Here is a 15014-nt window from a genome sequence, read left to right on the forward strand (position 1 = left end):
GCTTTGATGAAATGCAACACATTTTCTATATCTTGTCAAGGCACCATGCCAACAGAGTAGGCAAATAGACTGGAATGATACTTAGACCCTGCACACAGCCCCACGTGCACAGCATAACAAAAAGATGTGCTCCCTTCATGGACTGAGAGTCTGTATTCAAACAGACACTGCAGTGAGATTGGGTGACTGCCAGCATTGCATTTATCTGTTCAAATATATGAGATGTGAGGAGCTTACATTTTTAAATCTGCTTTAGCCAAGCCTCTGACTTTATAATACTGAAATGCCACCTGTCATCAGCATGATTGACACCTTCTGAGAAGCAGGGAAGTGTGTACATCAGGAATAAGGAATCAGGAATCAGGAACACTTTATTTGTCATTTCATTTCATGCACTTGCGCACACGAAATGAAATGAAACATAATTTCCCTCAGCCCACAGCAGTGCAACACAAAGACAAAAACACACATCCAAAAACTACAAGAACTACATGAACACATGTATCCAAACTAACACATCAAAACTAACACAAAGTAACATATATCCAAACTAAAATAAAATATCACTGTTCAGGAGAACGAACACCAGCCAGGATGAATGTTGGAACTGCCGGTCTGCATGGGCTAGCGGTTAGTGTAGCCTGCCCCGCTTCTGCGTCCTGTAGACCGCCCTCGGTGTTTCCTCTTCAGGTGCTGCTCTGGGCAGGGCCGTGGTCCTTGGGCCCACCAGACGTAGCAGACCAGGCTCTGTCAGCCGATCCAACGCGAGCTCTCCCAGCCAAACACCTTCAACACACCTCTCTGCACTCTACACAACGACACTAAAAACACAGTCAAGGCTAGGCAAGGCCGCCGCCAGACCGCCCTCGGTGTTCAGAACTGCCGGCCTACATGGGCTAGCAGTTAGCGTAGCCTGCCTGCTTCTGCATCCTGTCAGACCGCCCTCTGTGTTTCCTCTTCGGGCACAGCTCCAGGCAGGGCCGTGGTCCCTGGGCCCACAAGAGGCAGCAGACCAAGCTTTCCCAGCCATCAAACGAAGACACAAACTTAGACACAGACGTGGACAAAGACACTGCATGGATGGTACTGGGTGAGGCCGCTGCAAACATGAATTCGCGCCACCATCATACATAAAACATAATTAAGTCTTTATGTGCAACACTCATTTACATACCCTGATGTAATATTTAGATATATATATTTCTACCAGAGTAAATGTTTAACTGTTGTTTTTTTAAACAAGGTCATATTGTAGTTTGTGGTCATGTGATGTATAGGTGTCATTTTGTCTTAAATTAACAAAAACGTTTTATTTATTGATTGCAATTGGTCATAACAAGAGTGAATATAACAACAAAGTACGTGTTTAAACAGATGTTCATTGCATCTTCAATATATACTCAATATGTGTATTCAATATACAAACACATGGAAGCTTGCTGGACCAGATGGCATACCGGGTCGGTTCCCCTGGGAATGCTCTGACCAGTTTGCTGAGGTCTTCACAACTATATTTAACCTGTCACTGTCCCAATCCATAGCCCCGACATGCTTTAAGACCACCTCTGTCATTTCTGTCCCCAAGAAATCAACACCCACATGTCTGAATGACTACCGACCCATATTCAAGATTCAAGAGTCAAGACTCAAGAGTTTTATTTGTCACATACACACAAGTACAAGTCCCGAGTGCAGTGAAATGAAAAAAAAAGAAAAAAGGTACGAGCTCCGAAATGAAATGTGCAAACAACAAAGTACAACAGGTACACACGCGTTCCAATTTGCAATATACAATTTACAATTTACAATCAACAGCTTAAGAACTCTCTGTAAAAAGAAAACAGACAGCACAATATATACTGTAATATAACATATGCACATACATTGTTCCGGGAACCGCCACATCCGGGACATGAACCCGGATCTCCCGCACCACGGGCGATAACGTTAACCAGTCGACTAAAGGGTCCGACCCAAAGCACTTGAAAAATAGAAAGCTGAAGTATATGTGCTTAAATATGCGGTATGTGTACATAATATGAGTTATGTGTAGTCGTTACCTTACTGTGTGTGTGGGTGTGGGTGTGGGTGTGGGTGTGTGCGTGTGCGTGCGTGCTTGAGCATGAGGGGGGCAGTAGGGGTCAGCGACGGGGCCCCAGTAAGGTCAGAGTTCACAGTCCTGATGGCCTGAGGAAAGAAGCTCTATCTCAGTCTCTCTGTATTTGCAGCATGACTTCGGAGGCGCTTGCCTGACCGCAGCAGCTGGAACAGTCCGTTGTTGGGGTGGTGAGGGTCCTTCATAATCCTGTAGGCTCTGGTTTGGCACCTCTTGGTGTATAGGTGCTGCAGGGTGGGGAGTGAGTTACCAATAGTGCGCTCAGCCGAATGCACTACCCTATGCAGAGCCTTCCTATCCTGGGCAGAGCTGTTTCCAAACCAGGCAGAGATGCATCCTGTCAGGATGCTCTCCACTGCCCCAGAGTAGAAGGACTGGTGGATCTTCCGGGAGACTTTGAATTTCCTCAGCTGCCTGAGGTGATAGAGGCGCTGCCTTGCCTTGCTCACCAGAGTGTCTGTGCACTCACTCCCATTGCCATGAAGTGCTTTGAGAGACTGGTTCATCAAAAACATCCCCCCACCCCCCCATTCGACCCACATCAGTTCGCCTACCGTCCCAAAAGGTCTACGGAGGATGCCATTGCCACTACCCTGCACTTTGCTGTGACCTACCTTGAACTTAACAACACATACATCCGGATGCTGTTCATGGATTACAGCTTCAACACTATCATCCCCACCAAACTAACCACCAAATTCCTCTCCCTTGCCCTCAACTCCTTCTTCTGTAACTGGACCCTGGACTTCCTGACCAACAGACCTCAGTCTGTTAGGTTTGGTGACCACATCTCCTCCACCCTGACCCTCAGCACAGGTGCACCTCAAGGCTGTGTTCTGAGGCCCCTACTTTTCTCCCTCTTTACTCACGACTGCCTGCCAACTCATCCTTCAAATGTAATAGTTAAGTTTGCGGATGACACCACGGCCATTGGCTGTATCACCAACAATCACGAGATGGCCTTCAGGAATGAGATTCAACACCTCACATCATGGTGCATTACCAACAATCTTGTCCTCATTGTGCAGAAGACGAAGGAGCTGATTGTGGACTTCAGAAGGTCTAGAAGCTGCAGCCACTCCTCCATACACATCAATGGGGTGCAAGTGGGGCATGTCTCCAGCTTTAAATTACTTGGAGTCCACATCAGCGAGCACCTTTCCTGGACATCAAACACCCAGGCCCTTGTGAAAAAGGCCCAACAATGCCTGCATTTCCTGAGGAGGCTAAGGAGTGCCCGTCTATCCCCTAGAATTCTCACCAACTTCTACCACTGCACCATAGAGAGCATCCTGACTATCTGCATCTCAGTGTGGTACGGTAACTGTACATCATTAGACCAGAAAGCTCTGCAGCAGGTCGTCAAGGTGGTCCAGCATATCACCGGTACCCAGCTCCCAGCCATAAAAGACATTTATCACAAACGTTGCCTTCGAAGGGGTCTCAGCATCAGCAGAAATCCCACCCACCCCAACCATGGACTGCTCTCCCCCCTGCGCTCTGGGAGGCGCTACAGGAGCCTCAGAGCCCAAACTACCAGGCTCAAAAACAGCTGCTTTCCCCAAGCTGTTACCCACCTGAACCTGGCTACCCACTAAATGTCTGTAAATATTTTTATACTCATTTTCTTTTTTAATACTTATTTTTAGTCTTTATCCGTATATATCTTATACCAACTTTGTTATATTTGTTTATGTCTGTCTTGCACTGTTTGGGGAAGAACAGACATCAAGTTTGTAGAATTCACATTATAGTTCACCAGACACTCAGGAGAATTATCTCCGCCCAAAATAAAAAAGGATAAAGCCAAATACAATCTTCAAGTGAGGCATTAATAAGCTTTTACTCACAATAGCCAATCATGTCCTGAGCACGCATATTTTAGGCTGCACATGGGCTCCGACACTTATTTTGTCCATGGAACATGAGTGCACTTTGTTCATGGTTTTAATTTCAATATTTATGATTCGTCATTACAGATAAAGTTTTTGTTTGTTTGTTTTTCATTAATGCTTAATTTTATCTAAGTTTAATTTAATCCAAGTCTGACACCATGGTTCTCTACTGGAAAATGGTGGATTGCTCCCTCCGGGTTGGGGATGATGAGTTGTTGCCTCAAATGAAGGATTTCAAGTATCTTGGGGTCTTGTTCACGAGTGAGGGTAGGATGGCACGGGGGATTGACAGGCGGATTGGTGCAGCATCAGCAGTAATGGGGACGTTGTACTGGACCGTTGTGGTGAAGAGGGAGCTGAGCCGCAAGGCAAAGCTCTCAATTTACCAGTCAGTCTTCGTTCCAACTCTCACCTATGGTCATGAGCTTTGGTGACTGAAAGGGTGAGATCACAGATACGAGCAGCTGAAATGAGTGTCCTCCGTAGGGTGTCTGGGCTCAGTCTTAGAGATAGGGTGAGGAGCTCGGACATTCGGAGGGAGCTCGGAGTAGAGCCACTGCTCCTTTGTGTTGAAAGGAGCCAGTTGAGGTGGTTCAGGTATCTGATTAGGATGCTTCCTGGGCGTCTTCCTTTGGAGGTTTTCTGGGCACGTCCATTTAGGAGTCCCTCCAGAACTCGCTGGAGGGACTACATGTCCAATCTGGCCTGGGAACGCATTGGGATCCCCCAGGAGGAGCTGGAGGGCATTGCTGAGGAGAGGGACGTCTGGACTGCCCACTTAGGTTGCTGCCGCCGTGACCCGACGCTGGAGAAGCGGCTGATGATGAGATGAGATGAGATGCAAATGCTTAATTCGAGGAGTGCTTTGCTCCTTTGCTGATCTTTAACAAGCCCCAGCTGATGAACTCCCTCACATATTTTGCTGAAAACACCTCTTGCACACACTAACTCTGTTGTTTGGATGTTTGGAAACTGATTATCCCCATGTCTATACTGTTTTATGTAACAGCATATCTTACATTTCACTGTAGGTGACTGTAAAATTCACTATATGGATATCAAATGGTAGATATTTTTTCATATTATGACATTATGATATTTTTAAGGCATGACTTGTATGCAACCAGGTCATCATGCGTAACCTGACCACAGAAGAGGTGTCTGTCTTCACCTATGAGGAGTGGCTGTCCAGGACTCTTGGGCCCAAGAGGACTTTGATCTGTGAGATGGCAGCTGTGGTTGATGAGGAACAGATGGTGGAACTCACCACTTACACCATCCAGATCAAGACCAGTGACATTGCAGGTGGGTCCGCATACAGGCAGTTAAAGCAGGTACCCCCTAGCCAACCTGAAGTAGTGGTAGGATTTATTATAGCAGAGAAAAGCGTGACGAAGCAGTCTGCTCATAAGCATAATCTCATACATAATCACAGAGAGTGTATACTGCGAATCTGCTTATGAGGCATAACTATGCATTATTAAACTTGCTGCAATAATTGCATTCAATTATTCAACACAACGGGGGAGATTTTATCTCCTTTCACTCACAGTATGTAACTGTTCACTCTCAATACTGTGATTCTAACAGCAATTAATGTCTCTAAATGGAGGAAACTTTTTCATGTCCCTGATTCAGTCTCGCTGTCAGTCCTATCGTATTAAGGTTCCCTGATGTCCCTCTTTTCATTGTTTAACTTCCTGATGCAGAGGGTTGATGTTCTCACAGAAATATGTGGGGCAGTAGAGACGAGATAAGTTATGATCAACAAGCGCAGGGTAACAAAAGAAACCTCTTCAGCATCTTTCCTCCTTTCTGTCGCCATGCAGTTTGTCTATACTGTGTGTGATGCTGGCTGAGCTGTACAATAGAGCAGCAAGGTGTCTAAGCTGACTCCTGTCTGTAGCCTTGGCGGTTTGTGTAAATTAGGACATGGCCTGGTGATACCACTGAGTCTGAGCTCCCTCCCTCTCTGTCTGTCTGTCTGTCTGTCTGTCTGTCTTCTCTCTCTCTCTCTCTCTCTCTCTCTCTCTCTCTCTCTCTCTCTCTCTCTCTCTCTCTCTCTCTCTCTCTCTCTCCCTCTCACACACACACACACACACACACACACAGATACATATACACATACCTGCAGAGCTCTGAAGAGCACTGGTTGGTTGGCAGTTTATGGGGGGGTGGGGGTGGGGTCCATGATGAAGACTTTTGAAGATGTCATCTCTCATTGTGCATGTATTTGTAAATCACATTTTGTTCTTCTATGATAATTCATTCTTTCAAATCTTTTCATCTGTCACTTGCACTGTGTGTGTGTGTTTGTGTGTGTGTGTGTGTGTGTGTGTGTGTGTGTGTGTGTGTCAGCCTAGTATTTATTTTCCATTTCATTCCTTCTTTTCTAATAATAATAAATAATAATAATACATTTTATTCAATGTCGCCTTTCATGGCACTCAAGGTCACCTTACATTATATACAATAAACAGCAAAGCAGTAAAAAATATCCGTACAATCAAAAATAGAACACACAGTAAGCAACAGAACATAGCTCAGCAAGGAGTTAAATCAAGATGACGTTGCAGTTAAAGTGAGTAAGCTAATTTAAAAAGGTGGGTAATCCGTGCTGCAGAATTCTGGATGAATTGAAGTCGGTGAATAAGTTTGTTGGGGATGCCTGCCAGAATCACATTGCAGTAGTCAATACATGCTGTGACCAAAGCGTTGACTAAGACTTCTGTGGAGTGTTTCGTTAAAGCAGGGCATAGTCTGGAGATACTTTGCAGATGGAAAAAGGCAGTCCAAAGGACCTTATTTATATGACTGGAAAAGTAAGGGTACTATCGAGGATAACACCAAGGCCTGTGTGGAGACAGGTATCGTGGCTCCAGCAATGAGGAGTTAGCAAATATTAGTTTTTGAGAGTGTAGATTTAGTGCCAATGAGGACTAGCTCAGTTGTAATAGTGTTGAATTTCAGATAGTCATCCATATCTGTATATCATGGATACCAGCAGTGAGGGTACTGGATGGGAGAGTAGAAGTGGGCTTATTTGACACATAAAGCTGTGTTTCACCAGTGTAACAGTGGAAATGGATACCATAGTGCCGGTAGATGTTGCCAAGAGGGAGAAGGTAAATAATAAACAGGAGTTGCCCCAACACTGAACCCTGTGGAACTCCATTAATTTCAGATAGTCATCCATATCTGTATATCATGGAGCAAAGCAGTGAGGGTACTGGAGGGGAGAGTGGAAGTGGGCTTAGTGGACACATTTCTATTACTTTTCTTTTCTATGTTCTATGTTCTTTCTTGCTTTCTTTCTTTCTTTCTTTCTTTCTTTCTTTCTTTCTTTCTTTCTTTCTTTCTTTCTTTCTTTCTTTCTTTCTTTCTTTCTTTCTTTCTTTCTTTCTGTCTGTCTGTCTGTCTGTCTGTCTCTGTTTCAGTAGTGGGTCTACTGGGGGAAAAAATAGCCCAGAGGCAATCCTCATATCTTGGGACAGATGTTATCTATTGACTCAAAGGTCTGTTGCAACTTTAATCAACGAAAACTAATGTTATGACCTTACTGTGGTTGACTCAACTCTTTCCCTCGCCCTCTCAGGAGCAGGAACTGATGCCCATGTGTGGCTCATAATTTTTGGAGAAAACGGAGACACGGGCACTTTGGCCCTCAAGGAAAGCAACAAGTCTAACAAGTTTGAACGAAAGCAAATAGACACATTTCGCTTCCCAGATATCCTCAGCCTGGGAGAGCTCTCCAAAGTACGGATCTGGCACGACAACTCAGGTCAGCCAATATACTACTACACTGCAAAGGGGAGCTAATCTGTGTAGCTAGCTATAATTATTAGAATACCAGTATGAATATCATCTTAGTCAACTTGACAAGGACAAGAAATAGCATAGAAAAGTCATAATATACTATATAGCAGATACGTATTTATTTCATGTTTATCTCATATTCTTGCCCTGCTCAGGTCTTGCTCCAGGATGGCATCTGGAGTACGTTGATGTTAAAGATGAGATACTAAACACAACATATCGCTTCCCCTGTGAACGATGGCTTGCAAAGAATGATGATGATGGACAAATAATAAGAGAAATGGCCTGTGAAAATGATGACTTAGACCTGAATGAGAAGACGAGTAAGGATAGCATAATACATTCTATTTATCTTTCAACAAATCAACTCAAACGAATATTTTCATACTAGTCTGTATTTGAACACAGTTCATTTTACATTCTGTAACATGCATTTCCATAATTACACAGTAAAGTTTGTGAAACACTTATGATGGTCTTTAGCTGTGGTGCTGACAAATTTTAGGGCCTGGTATAGGACATTGTTTGACTAGCCTGGTGTGTAGTTTATGTAAATATCACTTGAAATATGTGGTGTACATGTAAACTACAGATGAATCAGTACTGATCATTTTTTCTGTCTGCAAGGATATGAGATCTGTATTAAAACCGCAGACACTGACGATGCTGAAACCAAGGAGAATGCCTGGATTGCACTTGAGGGGAGGAAGGGCAGATCAAAAGAGTTTGTAATGGAGAACTCTTCAAAGAAGAAAAGATTCTTGCGGTAGTCTGCTCCCATGTGTAGTTCAGTGCATTGATTTTGTTTGTGTGGAAAAAGCACAAAGACATAGTATCTGAGTCATTCTTTTGCTGTCATATCGACTGCCATATGCTGGCCTGTCCCTAAGAGCCCTTGAGCAAGGACATATAGTGCTATCTACAATCTTCATGAGGTTAAATGAAGAGTATCCCATTGTAACGTTATTTAGCATGGAACATTAAGTAATTACATTACATAGTAACCGTTAATAATTCAATAATTAAACATTATCTCCATAATTCCCGAGTTACACTGCCTTGTATTGTGATTTTTTTTTCTTAATTCTTTTTAGGGGAAGTGACGACAAGTTTGAGTTTTCCTCCAAAGTTCTGGGCGACATTGCTGGTATCTGCCTGGGTCACACAACCAAGGATGGAAAGAAGGTTAAAGGGGAGGCATACTGGCATGTGGCGGAGGTTGTTGTCATTGAAAAGGAGCTGGGCAACAGGTAATGGACCAGTAACGAGTATCTAGAGCCTCATTGATATTTGTTAACGATAGAAAATTCATGGGCGTCTGGGTAGTGTAGCGGTCTATTCCATTGCCTACCAACAGAGGGATCCCCGGTACGAATCCCCATGTTACCTCTGGCTTGGTCGGGCATTCCTACGGTCACAATTGGCCGTGTCTGTGGGTGGGAAACCGGATGTGGGTATGTGTCCTGGTCACTGCACTAGCGCCTCCTCTGGTTAGTCAGGGTGTGCCTGTTCGGGGGGGAGGGGGAACTGGGGGGAATAGCGTGATCCGCCCACGCGCTACGTCCCTCTGGTGAAACTCCTCACTGTCAGGTGAAAAGAAGCGTCTGGCGACTCCACATGTATTGGAGGAGGCATGTGGTAGTCTGCAGCCCTCCCCGTATTGGCAGAGGGGGTGGAGGAGCGACTGGGATGGCTCAGAAGAGTGGTGCGGGTGAAAAAGGGGGGAAAATCCCTCATGTATTCAATGGATTGTTCAGTACATCTACAGTACAGTTGAACATATAGCACTAAAGACATGTTAGGATGTTTGATGCCTGATAAAAAACTAACTGTTTTCGTTCCTCTCTGTCCCATCAAACCCAGGTATATCTTTAGCTGCAACGCCCTTATCCCTCTCTCCCACAAGAGGGACGAGTTCATGACCTTTGAGTGCACAAAGGCCATCGAGAGCTTTGCCAGTAAGGCTCGCAGCTTGGTGCTTGTCAAATATGAGATCATCATCATCACCGGCAATGAGAAGGGCGCCGGCACTGACGCCAACGTATTCATCACTATCTATGGCTCCAATGGAGATTCAGGCCGCTGGCCCCTGCGGCAGAAATTCCGCAACCTGTTTGAACGAGAACAGACTGACCGTTTTCTTCTCGAAATGCTGGATATGGGAGAACTGCTCAGAGTCAAGGTGGAGCACGACAACTCCGGCATAAACCCCGGCTGGCTGCTGAATCGTGTGGATGTCACCAACACAGCCAATGGTGTCACTGCCATCTTCCTCTGTGGAAAGTGGCTGGACACCAAGAGAGCTGATGGGCAAATCTTCAGAGTTCTTCACCCAATGCACTGAAAACAGATGACATAGACAAAGCCTTAATCTGTTTGTGTCTCTCCATCACGGGAGCGTCGACGACGGATGCTTCTTTCGTGTGTGGCTTGGTAAAGGCTGTTTACCAAAGAGATTCTGTTTTGCCCCATGTTCAGTATCTCAGGAAATTATATTTTTACATAAACCTTTTTTAAGAGAATATCATGGGTTGATATTTCGATGTAAGCTGAGTAGGGGGACCGTCTTGAATTGTCTCCTTTGGTCAAGTAACATGGATGTGCCATCCTTTTTAGTAGTCTCAAGAAAGCCAAATCAAATCAGTTTGTGTTCATGTTGTTTTTTTTCTTCAGATAAGGACTTTTTCCACAGTATACCCGAGCCACAGGCTGACTCAGCAAGGCATTGAGGGTAAATTCCTTTGCATCTCAGTTCGAATTAACATGTCGTAATGGAAAATTAAACCACTTGATTCATAAACATATTTCGGGGCAGGATATTTCAGCCAGCGTGTTAAGAATGTGTGCCAAAAGTCAAGAGTGTGGGGGCATCCGGGTAGCGGAGCGGTCTATTCTGCTGCCTACCAACGCTACCAACATAGGGATCCCGGTTCGAATGCCTGTGTTACCTCTGACTTGGTCGGGCGTCCCTACAGACACAATTGTCCGTGTCTGCGGGTGGGAAGCCAGATGTGGGTATGTGTCCTGGTCGCTGCACTAGCGCCTCCTCTGGTTGGTCAGGGCGACTGTTCGAGGGGGAGGGGGAACTGGGGGACCTAGCATGATCCTCCCACGTGCTACGTCCCCCTGGCGAAACTCCTCACTGTCAGGTGACATGTGGTAGTCTGCAGCCCTCCCCGGATCAGCAGAGGGGGGTGGAGCAGCGACCGGGACGGCTCGGAAGAGTGGGGTAATTGGCCGGATGCAATTGGGGGAAAAGGGGGGGGTCAAATAAATAAATAAATAAATAAGAAAGTCAAATTGTACCCACAGTTGCATGGTGCAAAATATCCCAGCAGACAGACGCCACAACAATCGAAAAAAAAAACTTCCATCCATCTTAGTCGGTTTATTACAAAAAGAGCACATACAAAAGGATAATATACAAGCGATGAAATAAAATTAAAATAATAATAATAATAAAAAAAGAACAGTTTGGGTTTAGCAATGCAACTTTTAAGATCATTATTATTAGTAGTAATAAATAAAGTACAAAATTCCACCAAATGTAAATCTAACATTTACCCATAATATGCTCATCCATTTCTTCATCAACACACTCATTGTCATTAATGAGCTATTGCTTTAATATTAATGATAAATAGTTCTATTATAAGATAAAATATCCTATGTTGAAAAACATTGCGCAGTCACAGCTAAACAGCAGATTTTCATACAAAGACAGTGGCAGCCCTTTCACTGGCACTTTTTGGGATATTTTCTCTTCCTTCAGTTTTGTTTTCGTTTTTTTTAATTCAAGCAGCAGCAAAATTAATAATCATCTGTTATATTCTTTGTATATATTTTCACTGTATACTCTTATTCCATTGAGACTATGTCGAAACCTGAGAAAAAACATGCATTTTTTGTGTTTGTTTTTTTTTTTAGAAAGGTTGTGCTTTAAAATCCTCTTGTCTGTACTTGTGTTCCCTGGAGGATTGTGAGAGTGGATGGATACCAAGTGGGAGGATGGACGGCTGAGTCAAACTCAGAAAGCAACAGAAAACGAAAACAAGGACAGCACTGGGTGGGTGGGGGGGGATTAAAATGGCGATAGATAAAGAGAGAAGTAAACGAGAGAGAGAGAGATTATTGTGGCATTTGTAAAGTCCACAGTGAAACGTGCCTCTTGACAGTCAGAAATATTTCCACGATATTAAGCTCTTTTAATGACAAAAAGGATAATGCTGACAATAATACGAGAGCAGCCGCTGCTTTGCCAAGTCTCAGCCGGATTTGAACTCTAAAACAACACAATGGCTTTTGTCGACATCTGACGATCGTCGTCCTCGCTCCCTCGCGAGTCTCTTGGCTAATTAATTAATTAATGTGACCAATAAGGCAATGTTGGCTTCATGGGGGTGATTGTTTCCAGTGGTGCAAAATAATATAGTAGCGAATAGTGGGGGGGGGGGGGCAACCACAGAAACTGCCGCGGCGCGAACCCGTATCGCCCGCACCGCGGGAGACAGCGCTAACCATTTGACTAAAGGGTCAGATCCGTTAACCAGCGGCCAACGTGTCTACTTATCCATGCACGTTACAATATGGAAATATCTCCAGACCCTTGAAGCGAGGCACTTGTTATGCTTAAGTCTACAAGCTTTTTCAGAACAAGAGGGGAGGAGAAATATCACCAGGAAGTGGGAGAAAGACAAAAAGGCATTTTTTGGGGGGGGGTGGGCATGCTTCACAGATGATGGAACTAATCACAGCTACGTCACATTTTTGAAAGCAGAAAGCATAGAAAAGACAGCTTATATTGACGTCGATCGTATCAAACTGGAGCTGTGACTGTGTTATGCCAGTAAGAGGGTTCCCGTATTAATACTATGAGTGCAAAACAAGACAGGAAGATTCACCAAACTAAAAACCAAGTCACTCAAATTGCAGTTTATCCGCTAAATCACAGCATAGGGGATCCGAGAAATTGCATTGAATGGAATGTAACCAAGATCCACAGCACCACATGAGAGAGAGAGAGAGAGAGAGAGAGGGAGAGGGAGAGAGGGGGGGGGGAGAAAGACAAAGAGACAGGAAAATCAAGATTGAGGAAGAGTTTGGGATATAAAGAGGGAGCTAGCGATAGTCATAGAGAGTCATAGAGAGAGAGAGAGAGTCATAGAGAGACGGGAGAGAGAGCAGGCTCAGTATATCAGCCTAGGACAGTAAACATCACACAGCTTAGGGCGATCAAACAGCAGGGCGTTTTTTTCTTCTCTTTTCAACGCTAGTTTTCGGAAAAAATACAACTGCATGCAAAGCATTCCCATTTCAAACGATGCAAAAATGAGGTAAGTTTTTTGAAATCATTTTTTTGTGTTATTTCTAAATAAATAAATTATGGTTCAATCGCAAAGAAACTATATAAAATTAAATACATACCCACGATATCTACAGTTAGTAATAAATTATGATTGTTAAATACTTAAGGCATCTCAACTGACAACACCCTGTGTAAACTATCAACACTTCCCACGGACAACTCCGCTACAGCAGGAGGCAGTCTCCTCACTGGCAGCGCACAAGACACGGAGGTCTTTCTTACACTCCTTGCAAACCAATCCATTGGTTCACAAGGCTGTCGGGGTCTTTGGGTCTAATCCCAATCCTTTAGTATTTCAGTCCACAGGACATCCAGGCATCCATTATTAACACGGGCTACTAAAATGACAGACTTATATTGCAGAGAAAGAGTAGGGTAGGCGGGATCGAAACTTGGAAAACATAGTGACAGTAGGGCGTCCGGGTAGAGCAGCGGTCTATTCCGCCGCCTACCAACACGGGGATCTTGGTTCGAATCTCCGTGTCGCCTCCGGCTTGGTCGGGTGTCCCTACAGACACAACTGGACGTGTCCGTCGGTGGGAAGCCGGATGTGGGCACGTGTCCCGGTCGCTACACTAACGCCTACTCTGCTCGGGACGCCTGTTCGGGAGGGAGAACTGGCGTCCCCCTGGCGAAACTCCTCACTGTCAGGTGAAAAGAAGCGGCTGGCGGCTCCACATGTATCGGAGGAGGCATGTGGTAGTCTGCAGCCCTCCCCGGATCAGCAGAGGGGGTGGAGCAGCGACCGGGACGGGGTAATTGGCCGGATACAATTGGGGAGAAAAAACAACAATAGTGACAGTTATTCAAAATCAAACACAAAAGAAGCCGTGATTATTTTTTTTTAGCAGCCAAGTGTCGTCCCATCCTAACCGTCTCCGTCGTCCTTCATGTATTTGTGCGCTGTGAGAGGGACACTGCCTCCGTCGCACGACATTCTACGTGTTCTAGCAATACAGCATAGCAACCACGAGGGGGAGCTGTCACACAAAACACTAGATTAATACGCAGAAACACTCCGTTTCTATAACTAGCCAACGCAAATGCAATACAAAAACATTTTTTTTTGTTGCTGTTTCTATGATTACATGTGCTTGTTCTTTAGGCAATAAGGTAAACATCACAAGAGGACTCCATCGTTGCCACCGAGGGGACTAGGTGAACACCGGCTACAAGTCAGGGGAAACCGCCCCTTGACGTCGTACTCATTTGTTCGTCTTTTTTGTTTGTGTTGAGAGGATAGTCACAGCTCAGATGAACTAAGTCATGCACAGATAATTCTGTACCTTCCTTTTTTCTTTTTCTTTTTTAGGAGACACAACCAACGCTAACAGCCCAAGTCACCAATGAAAAACATGCATTTCAGTAGCCTACACTGCTCAGACAGAGCATTTGTGCCAAAAAAGAGGTTGGTACTTGGGCAACTAAATACCTCTTCACCCACAATACACCCCACATTTCATTCACTTCACTGTAGTGCATTGTGGAGGATGGGCCCTATACGTGGGGTTACCCTTTTTTTTTAATTCCTTATTTGGCTTTTTATTGTATAAGCCCTCGGGTGGCCACGTTAATCACCCAACTACAGTAACTTAAGTGTTGCCTTGATCCACTGAAATACACTCAAATTCACACTTAATTTCACACATCGAAACACAAATTAAATATACTGCGGAAATCCTCACAGTAGAGCCGAGCACACACAATGAACCTGTGCACCAGGTCAAGCTACGCCATGAGTAAATGTATTTTGGTGAAACACGTTCTACTTGTGCATGTTGTTTGTAAGTCAGAAAAAAAGAAGAACAATCAATCACTGGGT

At 44.6% G+C, this 15014-nt stretch overlaps 1 protein-coding gene and 1 long non-coding RNA gene across 2 annotated transcripts in view; both read left to right on the plus strand.

Annotated features, from left to right (window-relative positions):
* loxhd1a (lipoxygenase homology PLAT domains 1a) overlaps nt 1-10171 on the plus strand; it is a 64461-nt gene extending 54290 nt beyond the window's left edge. The window contains exons 35-40 of the mRNA XM_056290409.1: nt 5139-5316; nt 7607-7792; nt 7983-8150; nt 8455-8593; nt 8922-9077; nt 9691-10171. Coding sequence (XP_056146384.1) covers nt 5139-5316; nt 7607-7792; nt 7983-8150; nt 8455-8593; nt 8922-9077; nt 9691-10171 — 1308 coding nt within the window. The remainder of the gene's footprint in view (nt 1-5138; nt 5317-7606; nt 7793-7982; nt 8151-8454; nt 8594-8921; nt 9078-9690) is intronic.
* A 2843-nt stretch (nt 10172-13014) lies between these two features.
* Nucleotides 13015-14547, plus strand: LOC130121464 (uncharacterized). The gene is made up of 3 exons (XR_008811073.1): nt 13015-13160; nt 14298-14350; nt 14505-14547. It is a non-coding gene; the product is annotated as an uncharacterized LOC130121464 (long non-coding RNA).
* Nucleotides 14548-15014: the final 467 nt, after the last annotated feature.

The sequence above is a fragment of the Lampris incognitus genome, chromosome 12, assembly GCF_029633865.1.
Source record: "Lampris incognitus isolate fLamInc1 chromosome 12, fLamInc1.hap2, whole genome shotgun sequence".
NCBI lineage: Eukaryota > Metazoa > Chordata > Actinopteri > Lampriformes > Lampridae > Lampris > Lampris incognitus.